The 12,770-nt window shown below is 48.4% G+C and overlaps 6 protein-coding genes across 6 annotated transcripts; 5 read left to right on the forward strand and 1 right to left on the reverse strand.

Annotated features, from left to right (window-relative positions):
• Positions 1 to 707: 707 nt before the first annotated feature.
• SNOG_08501 (hypothetical protein) lies at positions 708 to 2,279 on the reverse strand (the record flags this gene model as incomplete). Its single annotated transcript, XM_001798759.1, has 2 exons — positions 708 to 1,402; positions 1,499 to 2,279. 2 exons carry the CDS (start codon positions 2,277 to 2,279, stop codon positions 708 to 710), a joined length of 1,476 nt encoding a protein of 491 aa, XP_001798811.1.
• Positions 2,280 to 5,507: 3,228 nt separating this feature from the next.
• On the forward strand, positions 5,508 to 6,145 carry SNOG_20100 (hypothetical protein). The gene is made up of 3 exons (XM_001798760.1): positions 5,508 to 5,708; positions 5,763 to 5,789; positions 5,845 to 6,145. The coding sequence occupies exons 1-3, from the start codon at positions 5,619 to 5,621 to the stop codon at positions 5,941 to 5,943; spliced, it is 216 nt and encodes a 71-aa protein (XP_001798812.1). The 5' UTR covers positions 5,508 to 5,618; the 3' UTR covers positions 5,944 to 6,145.
• Positions 6,146 to 6,738: 593 nt separating this feature from the next.
• Positions 6,739 to 7,857, forward strand: SNOG_08502 (hypothetical protein; the record flags this gene model as incomplete). Its single annotated transcript, XM_001798761.1, has 6 exons — positions 6,739 to 6,776; positions 6,826 to 7,270; positions 7,319 to 7,336; positions 7,427 to 7,615; positions 7,696 to 7,773; positions 7,816 to 7,857. 6 exons carry the CDS (start codon positions 6,739 to 6,741, stop codon positions 7,855 to 7,857), a joined length of 810 nt encoding a protein of 269 aa, XP_001798813.1.
• A 346-nt stretch (positions 7,858 to 8,203) lies between these two features.
• Positions 8,204 to 10,063, forward strand: SNOG_08503 (hypothetical protein; the record flags this gene model as incomplete). The annotated part of the gene is made up of 1 exon (XM_001798762.1): positions 8,204 to 10,063. One exon carries the CDS (start codon positions 8,204 to 8,206, stop codon positions 10,061 to 10,063), a length of 1,860 nt encoding a protein of 619 aa, XP_001798814.1.
• A 226-nt stretch (positions 10,064 to 10,289) lies between these two features.
• SNOG_08504 (hypothetical protein) lies at positions 10,290 to 11,210 on the forward strand (the record flags this gene model as incomplete). Its single annotated transcript, XM_001798763.1, has 2 exons — positions 10,290 to 10,661; positions 10,717 to 11,210. 2 exons carry the CDS (start codon positions 10,290 to 10,292, stop codon positions 11,101 to 11,103), a joined length of 759 nt encoding a protein of 252 aa, XP_001798815.1. The 3' UTR covers positions 11,104 to 11,210.
• A 564-nt stretch (positions 11,211 to 11,774) lies between these two features.
• Positions 11,775 to 12,666, forward strand: SNOG_08505 (hypothetical protein; the record flags this gene model as incomplete). The annotated part of the gene is made up of 2 exons (XM_001798764.1): positions 11,775 to 12,230; positions 12,634 to 12,666. 2 exons carry the CDS (start codon positions 11,775 to 11,777, stop codon positions 12,664 to 12,666), a joined length of 489 nt encoding a protein of 162 aa, XP_001798816.1.
• Between the last annotated feature and the right edge of the window lie 104 nt (positions 12,667 to 12,770).

Raw genomic sequence — 12,770 nt, forward strand, 5'->3', positions numbered from 1 at the left:
TTCCAGACAGCCAGCGATGACGAACACGATTGTCTCGGATACCAGTGTGCACGGAGATGGAATCCCAATCTACTGGCAGAGTTCAGATGCGGAGGTTTTGTCGAGAGCCGCTGCCATGACACCGACTTCTGATCCGGGTTCGGTAGCATCACCATCGAACGCGTCGGCATATTCTTCGAGTGCCCCTACTTCCTCTGGTATTGCGCAAACGGGCAGCTCCCCGTCGGCAGGTCTATCAACAGGTGCAAAGGCCGGAATAGGCGCCGGAGTGCCTATAGCTGTAATTGCTCTTCTGATGATGGGTTTCTTCTTTTGGAAAAGACGACGAGATCGGAGAGGGGATAGTGAAGGCATGAAAGTACAAACAGGGGAAATGGGCACAGAAAAACAGGTGCACATGGCTCCAAACCATGGACAGCATCAACGATATGAGATGCAAGGGGAGGCGATCACACATGAGCTCCCAGTGGGGCAAGGCGATTCAAGAACGCTTGTACATGAGCTCCCAGTTACACAACAGAAATAGTCATCTGTTAGCTATTGTCAGTGCCTAGGCGAGAAGATGTTAGATAACGTAATTTTAGCTTTCTAGTTCTAAAGTGCACATGCCTTGCTTAGGATTGGTCAGTAGCACAACCTGTTCGCGGGCTGGTCAGCGAAGCCAAGACCAGCCAGCAAGTAGATAGAAATGTGTACAGATACACTGATCAGGCCATTCTTTGCATCATTCCCTCGTGACGTATCTGACATAGTGATGCTGAATCAACAACTCCATCAGGCAAGCGCAGATGATGAATTGCATCGCCATGAGACCTGATATCCCTGTCGCGTAATGCTTCCTTCTCCAACCGTAGGTAGCAGGAACCAGGGGCAACCTTCTTCCAGGACTCAACAACATCATCACTGAACTCAAGATTCCATGTACCACGCCATGTAAGTGTAGCCCTTGCACTTGCAGTGTGCTTCTGGTAAATTACCGCACAGGCTTGTCCCGATTCACTGTTCCAGAGCACCATGGTTTTGAGCTTCGGCATCTTCAGCGCAATCGAACTGGCGTTTTGCAACAGTGTGTAAATATTTTGAGGAGGAACCGTCCGGGCCAGTGTGGATGATGTGAGTGTCAGCGACTGCAGGATATTCCAGGTACATGGTAGCTGCTGGCATGAGGTGAAAAAATGCTGCGCATCGATCATGTATGAAATAGAAAGGTGCTCCAGATGGCGACTTTTGGCAGCAAACGCTTTGGCTAGCGCGAGATCTACAGCTGAGGTAGTTTCGATATCTCGGCCTAAATGTGGCGTAGCGTTATTCAGTGCCAGTGCAAGTTGATTGTTGAAGTCCTTGAAGATAGATATACTTTTGACATGTTTTGGAACACTGCGCTGGAATAAGAAGGCTAGTTCTATCAACATGTCAGAGGGAAATTGCACACGTGTTTGATATAGGTTCGGGAGGAGGGGTTCTCCCACATAAGGGTATGAAATAAGGTCAAACGTACCATATGCACATGCAATCTGGCAGTAGTGTCGCCGGGCACGCCACAGCTCGTAGACTATACTTTCTAGGCGAGGGAGTTTATCCCACAAGGCCTTTAGTACTTGGGGAAACAGCTCATGTCGAAGTTGTCGACGTATGCAGAAGCTTGTAACGGCATGAACGACAGGGAGATTTTGGGGGACGTTCAAGCAGAGCGGAGAGAAGAGGCGCATGAAAGCGGGCAGATCGGGAGTCTTAACCTGCTGACCATAAACCCAGCCGTGCTTTGGGTCGTGCCAATTGATGGCTTTCTCCTGTTGGGTCCAGTCTCTTGTGTCTTCATGTCCAGATCCAAAACAGTAGTTCTTGAACCAATGTTGTGAGTCACTTGGTGAAGATGCACTCAGCTCCAGTGTCAACCGACCTGTAGGCTGCCAGGTACTCAGGATAGAAAAGAGCCTTAGGATAGCCCTCCTGAAAATAGTAGGCCTACGACTGGACATGGTGTCACTTCGTTCACAAGAGCGACAGGTGTATCCAGGAAGGTCGATATTGAGACAGATGTGCTGGACAAGAGGCCTTTGTCGGATAACGAGGGTTTCCAGATTGTCTAAACAGGATGGCTCCAATGCTAGCTGGGAAAAATTCTTGGGTTCAAGAATGGCCTGCCATTCTTTGCAGACGGCTGCACACTGAGCCCAGCCACGATGTTTCTGGCCTGATATTTCGTCAAGCACCAAAAGACAGATATCTGCAGGCAACGAGAGCCAGGGAAAGGCGATGTGATCGTGTCTCTTAGTCATTGTGAGAGAGAAGCTTCTTTGGCAGTACCTGTGGCTGTGAGAAAGGAAAGTATTCTGGGAAAGTACACCCTTTTGTACGTGATATGCCGTAGAACGCCCGAGCAAACCGCAAGAGAGGAACTGAGACAGCACAGCCGCTCGGCTGCTGCTGTGAAGAAGTTTGACGCGAGAGTACAGATTGACATCCGCTGTAGCAAATGGCAGTAGGAACATAGCTACGAAACTGGCTTAAATTTGCGTGTCGTTGATGCCTCACTAACACGGTTCGCACATCGCATAAATCCATGGATTGTGTGAAGGTTAGCGGGTGGTTGGGATCTGGGCTTTAGCCAATCCTGGCCTAGAATCCGAGCAGATTCCGCGCGCTCAGAGCGAGCTAATGCTGCACTGCGCTAAAAGCAACCTTTTTAAACACTACTAATACTAAAGATTACTATATCTTTTATAGAAGCACTCTTCTTATATAACGTTTAAGAGCTTAATCTAGAAGATCTATTCTCCTTAGTGCGTAACTTAGTTAAGGTTCTTAGCTTACTAACTCTAAGGTTATTGCAGATAGAATCTATTACTTATTTATAACGAGATAAAGGACTTATAAGTTCAGCGTTTTAACTAAGATTAAACAACGTATTAACATTAGCGTTGCCTAACGCGAGGATATTAGGACAAACACTTAGGCAGGTTCTATATTCCTGCACTCCGCTCATAGACTTTACTTACTATGCGTTTTAGAATACCGAAAACCTCTTAGTAACTTAAGACTTTAACTTGCTGATAAAAATCTTATTACCTTTCCACAAGAACGTTAACACTTCAAAGCTAAGATCTATTTTCCTCTGAGGACTTCCTCTCTAAGAACTTGCCAATACGTTCCCTCTCGCAATTCACATATCTGGAACGCTTCTCAATAGGCATATTCGCAATTATTAACGACGGGAGATATATACAAGAAATACTCCCGAAAAGGCTGATTGAATTGGAGCTTATTAACAGATGCTCGACACTAGCAGGAGCTTATAGCTGAGATATTCATAATGTGATTAGGGTGTTTGCGGAAGCTAAACTTAAACTTCTGCCAAATCTAACAAAAATGTCGCTTGCGCTGGAAAACGAAGATTGGTACAACTCAGACCTTAATGCTCGGAAAACGGTGTTGAATTCTGCATTCAAATGGAGTACATTTGGTAATTGAAATCTGTAATAACTCTAGTTCCAGGTCTTTGGTATTGCTTGAGCTGTGTCCGTCAATAACTTCTAGAGACTTTCGATGGAGGATGTGCTCTTGCTTTTAGGGTTTTCTATCATCCTATTTTCTCCCTCTGCTAACTTCGATGGTAGCTAGGCTGTACAAACTTCAAATAGCTTAGGAGAAGCATGTGGAGCGGGAGAGACAAAGATAGCTCAGCGGGCACGTAAAAAAGCAGACCGTGACTCTAGAAAAGCTATCCAAACAGCCTAAAACAGTAAGCGCATGGCGTCAAGAAGCTCTAGTCAAAATCCCAAGCGCCAGAAACGTAGTGTTGCTACTACAGGAGTGAAGGAGCTATCAGGGGCTGCATCAGCGCCGCCGTCAGCAACTACCCGCCGTGGCCGCAACGTCAACCTTCCAGATAGATACAAGTAGCTCATGTTAATCGCAAGCATCTAACTACTTTACCTTTACAAAAACTCGTAATAATAACTATTGTTGATGACTCTACAGCATCATTTTGATAAAATTTTTGTGTTATTAGGTTGCGCATTTGATAATCATGCGCATCTGACGCACGGACACGGTGCTGTAGTTGCATTGACAGAGAGCTACGTGGCTTTCTGTATATACCTAAGAGTTCAGGACGGAAAACAATATTGCGATCCTCTGATCCGCAATCGGGCCGGGAAGAAGAGAAACTGAGGTTATCAACGAGGATCAGAAGGGGAAGGGCGTTCCGACCTCCGAGGCTTACAGCCGAGTCTTATCCGGACTGAGCCTGGCCCATCACATTAGGAACAGCACGAATCGCGCCGTCACGATAAGTTCTACTGTCAGATATTCACTCTTATATGGAATACTGATGAAAATAGGCAATTGTCAGATTTTCACTCTCATCTGAAACACTGATAACAAGGATAATAATATTGATGGGTACTGATGATTGATTATGTGTTCTTCTGTCTACGGTTCTGGGCACACCGAGGGCGTGCTAAGCTTTCCTGTGCTCTGATTGGTTCTTGCAGATGCCGGGTCGTACTAGCGCACCCGGATTCTGTGCAAGTTGATATCAACTTGTCTGTCAACTTTTCCAGCAACACTGCTGTTATCTGACAGCAATAAGATGATGGGTAGTGATAATTAATTATCCACGGTTTGTGAGATCACCTAGGGGGTGCCAAGCCTTCATATGGCGTAGTTGTTTCTCATAGATGCCGGGTCGCACTAGCGCACCCGGATTCTGTGTGCGCATCGCCTCTGCGTCACCCACGCATTGCATCCGGTCCGACTCCGGATCATCCGGATCTTGGGGCAAGGCAGCGAAGTCATCAGGTGTACCTAATCAAGCTGATCCTGTAGATAACTTAGTAGTTTTCTGCAATCCTTTCGTACAAGACCTATAGGTGTCAATTGATCTTAGGTCACAGTTCTCCCACGCACTCCCATATGCCTCTAAGTAAGACCACGCCGAGTTCGGATCTCTTGTCTTGCCTGCGTCGTTACACTGTGCAAGTTGGCATCAACTTTCTATCAACTTCCCAGCAACAGTGCTATTATCTAATGTCAGCCAGCACGGCTGGGTATCCATGCGTCAGCCCAATGCTCTCATCAGATCTTCTACCACTTTCGCATACCTTTACTCCCCTACCATCTACGTCATATACTTACATATATCTCACATATATAAATACACATCTCTACTCTATAGAATGATCAACCAGTTCCTCCTCTCTATCCTCCGCCCACATCTAACATCAACATTAGAGGTACTAATGCAACGTAACTGGAGGCAGATCATCTCCGTACGATACGTGGCGTAAGCCGGCTAAGCCGGCTAAGCCATACGCTATTTTCTTCCCTTGTTACTCCTAGACTATCTTGTGCCCATAGCGGTTCCCTAGGGAGTTCATTCGGGCCTGCCTGTTTAAGCGGTGTGGTTATTTCCTTGCCATGGCAAATTTTTAAAGACGCTAGAGTTCTTGTTAATCTTAGCAAGACTGTGGAGTATTTAAAGGTCTGTAACCCCATCCTGTGATATCTGTCCACCATCCTTCTGTTATTTACAACTGTTAGGTTCAGCATCCACACGCCATACTATTTATTTAACCTAAACCTTATCAATCTTGCTTCTTAAAGTGTCCCCTACAATGCGATTTAGTTACGCGGGATTTCTAGCTGCCGCCTTAGCTATAAGCTCGGCATCAGGACAGTGCACACGCAGTTCAGGACAATACGGTGTATGAGATTTTAATAATCGTCTACTAAATGCTACATAACTAACTTATTACTAGGCATGCAGTAGCGATGGTACCAAAATTGTAAGTTGAACATGGATCATTATATAATATTAAACTAAGTATCTTATCCTTTTAGCTGTATTGCACTGGGTACCATGGGAGATTGATCAATCAATGTCCCCAGGGGAGACTTTGTGCTCCAAGGAGCGGGGGTTATGATTGTGCGCAGTTTTGAGGGATCGATTAAGAGTGTGGAGAAAGATTGGATTTGACAAAATACAAGCTATCGAGCTATTGTGCCGGTGCACGGGGTAAAGCCCTGTGCGTGATTGAGTCTGTGCTCAACCCAGATCTCGGAGGCTATAAAAGGGTTCTCAACACCACTCAGCAGACGTGCCATTAGTCTAGCTATACTATCATTTCATTGGGATCAGAGTACTTTTAATTCGCCGTCACGAACCTTCACTTCAGTTGAATCTTATCAAGTAGCTCCTCGATCGTTCTTAAAACCTTAAGACCTTCTAACTGTTAAGATCGCCCAGGAATCTAAGCCCTATCTGTCTAAAACAAAAACTTATATCGCAGGCAGCTAAATTTCAGATTATACGCTGCAATTTCTGCTAGAACTGTAAATCAGAAATCGTTTTCCTAAAAGAGGTATAGATCGAAAATTAGTACACAGTGGTATTGACCTGCGCGACGTCCTTATTACCAACCCTCATTATATTGAGGCATTGCGTGGGTGAGTAGTTATACTGTCCCTCTGCCTTTTGATCCAAGACTGATATCTCCGCCGGTAGATGGCGCTGGATCTTCATAATCGAGAGAGTCGTGACGATAGTTGCGGGACTAAATGCACCATTCTTTCTGGTTGAATGTAAGCTGAGATCGCTATGCTCTGGCCCCACGATCTGACAGTTCCAGTTCCGGAGAAGGTTAAGTTTTTGACCGAGCGTCAGAAGCACATTGCTGTCACACGCGTGACTATGGAAAAGAAGGGGCTCATAGAGAACATGCCACCGTCGGCGAAATGATGAGGATGCTTATGGACTGGAAACTTGGTGTATAGTCAGTACTACCTTTATTGACTTGAACTTTCAAGACTTACAGACGTTAGCTGCGTACAATACTTCGTCGCGGCCTCTAGCGTCTACTCTCTGGCTTTCTTCCAACCCATAATTCTGAGGAACGGTATGGGCTTCTCGTATGCGAAGGCACAGTTGCTATCTTCCCCGCCCTACGTCTTCACCGTCTTCGCATCTCTTGCAGGAGCTTGGTTATCTGACAAGATTCGGATGTGCTGGCCGATCTTGATAGGTCAGTCTGTTGTTGCTATTGCCGGATTGCTGATTGTTCTGTACGGTGGTCCGCCTGGCGTGCGATACTTTGGCTTGTTCCTTGCGACATGGGGTACGCAAGCCAATGTCCCTGCCTCGTTTGCATATGGCCAGAATCAGACAGCAAGGGTGCAGAAATGGGCCGTTGTCGCAGCCGCAATGATATCCATCGGAGCAGCTGGTGGCGTGACAGGAAGCACAATATTCCAGACCAAAGATGCGCCAGTGAGTTTCCTTTCCTGTGATTTAATCTCATGCCAAGTGTTAATACAGAGCAGCAATATCTCCCAGGTATGTGGGCGACCGTTGCGATGCAGTGCGTGTACTCGATTGTGACATTCTGCATGTCGATGTACCTAAAGCGCCTGAATAAAATGGCAGACCGGGGGAGTAGACCAGCATTGGAAGGCGTGGAAGGATTCCGCTACGCCCCTTGATCCGGATGGCTTGGACTGCGGCGCGTTGTTGTATTTCCATACTGGTCATGCTGCAGGTGTCAGATGTGGAGCAAAGCTTTTGTCGAATGAGCGCAACTCGGAACACAGAGCGGAAGATGAAGAGAGGATCAATGTGCTATATTTCCATACAGTTTTCTACTCTCCCCACTGGTCCGTGTGCGTGTGGAGAATGTGCATCTGACCGATTCATAGGTGTTGCGACTGACGAAAGGAAGGCTTCATGGCGTCGTGCTCGATGCGAGCATGGAACAACCAAATTGGGCAACCCGTGTAAGAAGAAGCACCGGAAGATTATCACTCTGACATGTACAGTCCCTTCGAACCGGATTCTTGGCAGGCATCGTGGCTGATTAAAGCTTGGGGGTTGGAGTCGTGGAGAAGCGCGCACCTCTCAGGAGCGACTCCAACCCCGCAACTCGCTTGGGCATCCCCGCATTAGGAAAGACCCCGTGATTTAAGTCCATACGGCATCCCGAGGGCCGCGCTGTTGGGGAGCGCAAATACTATTGTATTGATAGGAGCCTATAAAAGCACACTCCAGCCTTTTCAAACTACCGACGAGCTATTGTAAGCATTGTCAAGCACTCGATCTTACGTCGTAGCACAGCACCACGCACACGCTAGCCCCAGAACGAGATCATGGGTGTTGGAGACGCATCAATCGCATCTAGCGAAGTGAGCCTTCTTCCCAAAGTACATGATGAGTACTGACTTCATGTTCCAGCGTCCCGAATATGGTTCCGTTAACATACAAATTGCGGACTACCCACAATCATCAAAGAATAACTCTGTTGATGCCAACAAAGTAGCAGACGACATTGTCACAAAGCTAAACGAAGCAATCTCCAAGAAGAATAATAGTGCCGCCGCGAAGCTCTTCCTTGCAGAGAAGGGTTACTGGCGAGATCACCTTGCACTGACATGGGATTTTCGAACGTCCAAGGGTAGCCAGAACATCAAGACACTGCTTGACGAAGCCAAAGTTCAACTGCAAAAGATTGAAGTCGACCGCAGTTCAGCCTTCCGTGCTCCAAAATTTGGACCAATTGATGGGTGGGGTGACGTCAACGGTATTCAATTCTTCGTAAACTTTGAAACCGAGGTGGGCCGTGGGGAGGGAGTCGTCAATCTCGCCGAAGAGGATGGGCAATGGAAAGTGTTCACTATATATACTTCATTGCAGGAGCTCAAGGGTCATGAAGAACCAGTAAAACATCGGCGAACAAAGGGCGTAAAGCATGGTGGCGATCCTGCAAGAAAGAACTGGAAAGAGCGACGAGAGTCGGAGAAGGAGAACATAAATCCCAGGGTGCTCATCATTGGCGCAGGACAAGGTGGCTTGACAGTTGCCGCGCGATTGAAAATGTTGAACGTCCCCGCGCTTATGATCGACTCGAACGAGCGCGTCGGCGACAACTGGCGCAAGCGATACCACCAACTTGTACTACATGATCCAGTGTGGTATGACCACATGCCATATATTCCGTTCCCACCACATTGGCCGATTTTCACGCCGAAGGACAAGCTTGCCGAATTCTTCGAAGCTTATGTCAATCTTCTTGAACTCAACGCCTGGACATCAACGGACCTAAAATCAGCTTCATGGGATGAAGGCAAGAAGCAATGGACTGTAGAAGTCGAGCGTCGAAAGGCAGATGGGAGCGTGGAGAAGCGCACTCTACACCCACGACACGTTATTCAGGCTACTGGCCACTCGGGAAAGAAGAACATGCCAGATATTAAGGGTATGGACAGCTTCAAAGGTACTCGCTTGTGCCACAGCTCCGAGCACCCCGGCGCAAACCCGATCTCCAAGGGCAAGAAGGCGATCGTCGTCGGCTGCTGCAACTCTGGCCATGACATCGCGCAAGACTTTTACGAAAAAGGCTATGACATTACGATTGTTCAACGAAGCACAACGTGCGTTGTTTCATCTGAAGCAATTTGTGAGATCGGTCTCAAAGGCTTGTATGAGGAAGATGCGCCGCCTGTCGAAGATGCAGACCTCTTCTTGTGGAGTATACCCAGTGAGCTCTTTAAAGTCCAGCAGATCAAAATCACCAAGAAGCAGGCTGAGCACGACAAGAAGCTCCTCGATGGACTCAAGGCTGTTGGTTTCGGAGTCGATAGTGGGCCAATGGGATCTGGGCTTTTGATTAAGTACTTCCAGCGCGGCGGCGGATACTACATCGATGTCGGCGCATCGCAACTCATCATTGACGGCAAGATCAAAGTGAAGCAGGGCCAAGAGCTCAAGCAAATCCTTCCGAACGGCATTGAATTTGCTGATGGGTCAAAGCTCGAAGCGGATGAGATTGTCTTTGCAACAGGGTACCAGAACATGAGAACACAAGCCCGACTTATCTTTGGCGATGAAGTCGCAGATCGTGTGAGCGATGTATGGGGCTTCAACCAGGAGGGAGAATTCAGAACGATGTGGCAGAAGAGCGGGCACCCTGGTTTGTGGTTCATGGGAGGGAATCTGGCGATAAGCAGATACTACAGTCGGAAGCTTGCACTGCAGATCAAGGGTATCGAGGAAGGCATAAAGGGCACTTGAAGCGGTATGAAGTCGAGTGTCTGGCGAACGGTCTTCTGCACCGCGAGTCACGCCCCCAGCAATAAATGTGTAAGTGAACAGGGGTACCCCACTTCCCGTGGGGCGACGTGCACGACAACGTGCGGGAGTTTGTTTGTTCTCCAAAACAATTCTATAGACTTCGAGAAGCATTCCTCTTTCAGACACTTCCCTTTCTTTGATCTTTATCGCTTTCTCTACTTGCATCATGGCACAGCCTCAGCGCATCCTAGTAGTCGGTGGCGCATCTGGCATCGGCGCCGCCCTCATCATCTCGATAATACGCACATCCACAGCGCAGGTCTTCTGTTTCGACAAAGACATCGACTATTCTTCTTCTGGACCTCTCGGAACACTGCTCTCATTTCCAAATCGCATGTACGGCCACGAAGGTGACGTGACGATACCAGATGAACGCGAACACGCCATAGCCACATGCATACGACCAGATGTCCTAGGCGGTATCGACACAGTCGTATATTGCGCAGGTATTCTCACGCCAATTCAACGAATCGAGAACCTCGACATGGAAAGCGTGGAAATGACTTACTCAGTCAACGTATTCGGTGCAATGGCCATGGTAACCAACAACTTCTCACTCCTTCACCATATCATGATATCTCACACGTGATTAGGCACAACTAGCTCTCCCACACCTAAGAGCCGCGCGAATCGCTCGCCCGCTCAACGCTGGCTTTGGCAAAATGATCTTCCTCACATCTGCGTGCGACCAGGACGTCACGTACCACGGGTGGTCACCATATTGCAGTTCCAAAGCTGCGCTAACACGCTTCATCTCGTGCTTCGCACACGAAGAGTCAGGCATCAGCGTGCAGGGTGTGTACCCGAAACTCACGAATACGAAGATGCCGGAAAATGTGGTCAAGGGCAAGTATCGAGGCATCATGGCGGATCACGAGGTCGAGAGGTTCAAGACGTGGGGCAAGATGGGCGAGGAGATGATTGAGCCGCCGGAATGGTGTGGTGAGGCGGTTGCGAAGTTGGTGTTGGGCTTTGTTTGAGGGCGGGAAGAGTGGAGAGACGATGTTTTATGATGAACATGTTCCGAAGAAGATTAAGGGAACGTAATTATGAGCTTCTAGCTCTTCAATCCTGCCTCAAAATATAATGCGCGGCGTCGGGCGTACTTGATACCGTCAATCCATTCATAGCTCCATTGGCGAGCTCTCAGTCATCTCTACTCACGATCCTGGCAACACTTAAGCTGATGATATACTCTTCACCGAAATCAATCGGTACAGGTAGGCCCAAGCACGTTCCGCGAGAGACGCCTCTGGAAGAACAATTTCAACTGCACGAACACAAGCTCGCCCCCATCCTGTTTTCCAAGCATCCCGGACCAATTTTCCTCACTTTTTGATGAGAGACATAAATGACTACGAAGACTCAGGCCCGTGCCTTTGACTGTGCCGCAACAGCAAATGGTCGCATGAGTGGAGCCGCCAAGTGGTGCCTTGACAGCCACACTATTCCTCAACCTTAGTTTATATGGGGCTACAGCCCATTCTGCAGACATGAAGAATCTCCGCCATTTGCCTGTTCCACGCGTTCCAAAAGGTACTCATGCAAAGTTACCCATTGACTAAATTCAACTCACGAGCCGCCAATCTCAAAACAACTCAACCCACCAGCCCAAGTCCAGTAACCACTAAAACAGCATTCCCAACACCCCATGACAACTTCCACTGAAGAATGGCTCAGTCACCTCCACCGCCTCATAGACCGCGACAACTACATCTACGCCGACGATCTCCGTAACTGGGGCTTCACCATCTACCGCACATGCTACACGCCCTCATCCGACGAGAAATGGCCGCAACTCCTGGAAACAATCCAAACATGTGCACACAACGACGTCTTGTCCCAGACCCAGTCCAAAGAAGACGATGCGCAATTCAAAAAAGTTATGTCTCTCTTCCGCCTCGACGCCCGCTCCGAACCCTCTCTCTCCGCCCTGACTATCCCTCAGCTCCGCGAGCTATACAACACAACCTCCACCGATCCCCCGTTGAATTCAGACTTCCCCCTGCGTCGTGTCTTCCTCGTCGCCAGCGCAGAGACCTTCTGGGCCGACGAGCCCGACACCGTCATCACGTGCGTGGATGCAGACTACCGGACGGAAAACTACGTGAGTAGGGGTCGGTACACGCAGCAGTATTTTGGCTGGATGCCCATGCGTGCGCGGTGTGTGGCGGAGTTCTGGGAGGAGTTGCAGTGGCGGGAGATGGACCGGATTGCGCCGCAGACGATTGGGGGGAGACATTTGGTTGTTTGGGGAGGGGGGCAGCCGAGGTTTTGGGTGGATGGGGAGGAGGGGTGAGATTGGGAGTGGATGTAGGAAATGAAGAAAGGTAGACTTTGGCTGACTGGTTTGTTGCGATATTGTTCGTGTTGAGTAGCATATACTAAGGGGCAGCTTTTCTGCGCGCGAGTGAAAGCAGCGTAATGATGCTCCAGCCCTATTAGGCTGCATCTTCATGCTTCTTGTGGCTTCAAATAGCCTCTTGATAACGCCGCCCAATGCCTTCCAGGTCCCTATGCCAAAGCACCAAAATCCAAACTGATCGTCATAAAAGCCGAAGTAAACCCGATCAGTTCCCGTACGCCTACACATGCGCAAACCCCACCCAAAACCGATCCCAGAAAAAATAAAATAGCTTCCCCCCAT

This window comes from Parastagonospora nodorum (assembly GCF_000146915.1).
Source record: "Parastagonospora nodorum SN15 chromosome Unknown scaffold_13, whole genome shotgun sequence".
Classification (NCBI taxonomy): domain Eukaryota; kingdom Fungi; phylum Ascomycota; class Dothideomycetes; order Pleosporales; family Phaeosphaeriaceae; genus Parastagonospora; species Parastagonospora nodorum.

Excerpts from the sequence above, each read along its gene's own strand:
- SNOG_20100 (XM_001798760.1), top strand. The coding sequence starts at position 5,619 with ATGCGATTTAGTTACGCGGGATTTCTAGCTGCCGCCTTAGCTATAAGC. Across the intron at positions 5,709-5,762 it reads GCAGTTCAGGACAATACGGT|GCATGCAGTAGCGATGGTAC; the intron begins GTATGAGATTTT and ends ACTTATTACTAG. Across the intron at positions 5,790-5,844 it reads GTAGCGATGGTACCAAAATT|CTGTATTGCACTGGGTACCA; the intron begins GTAAGTTGAACA and ends TTATCCTTTTAG.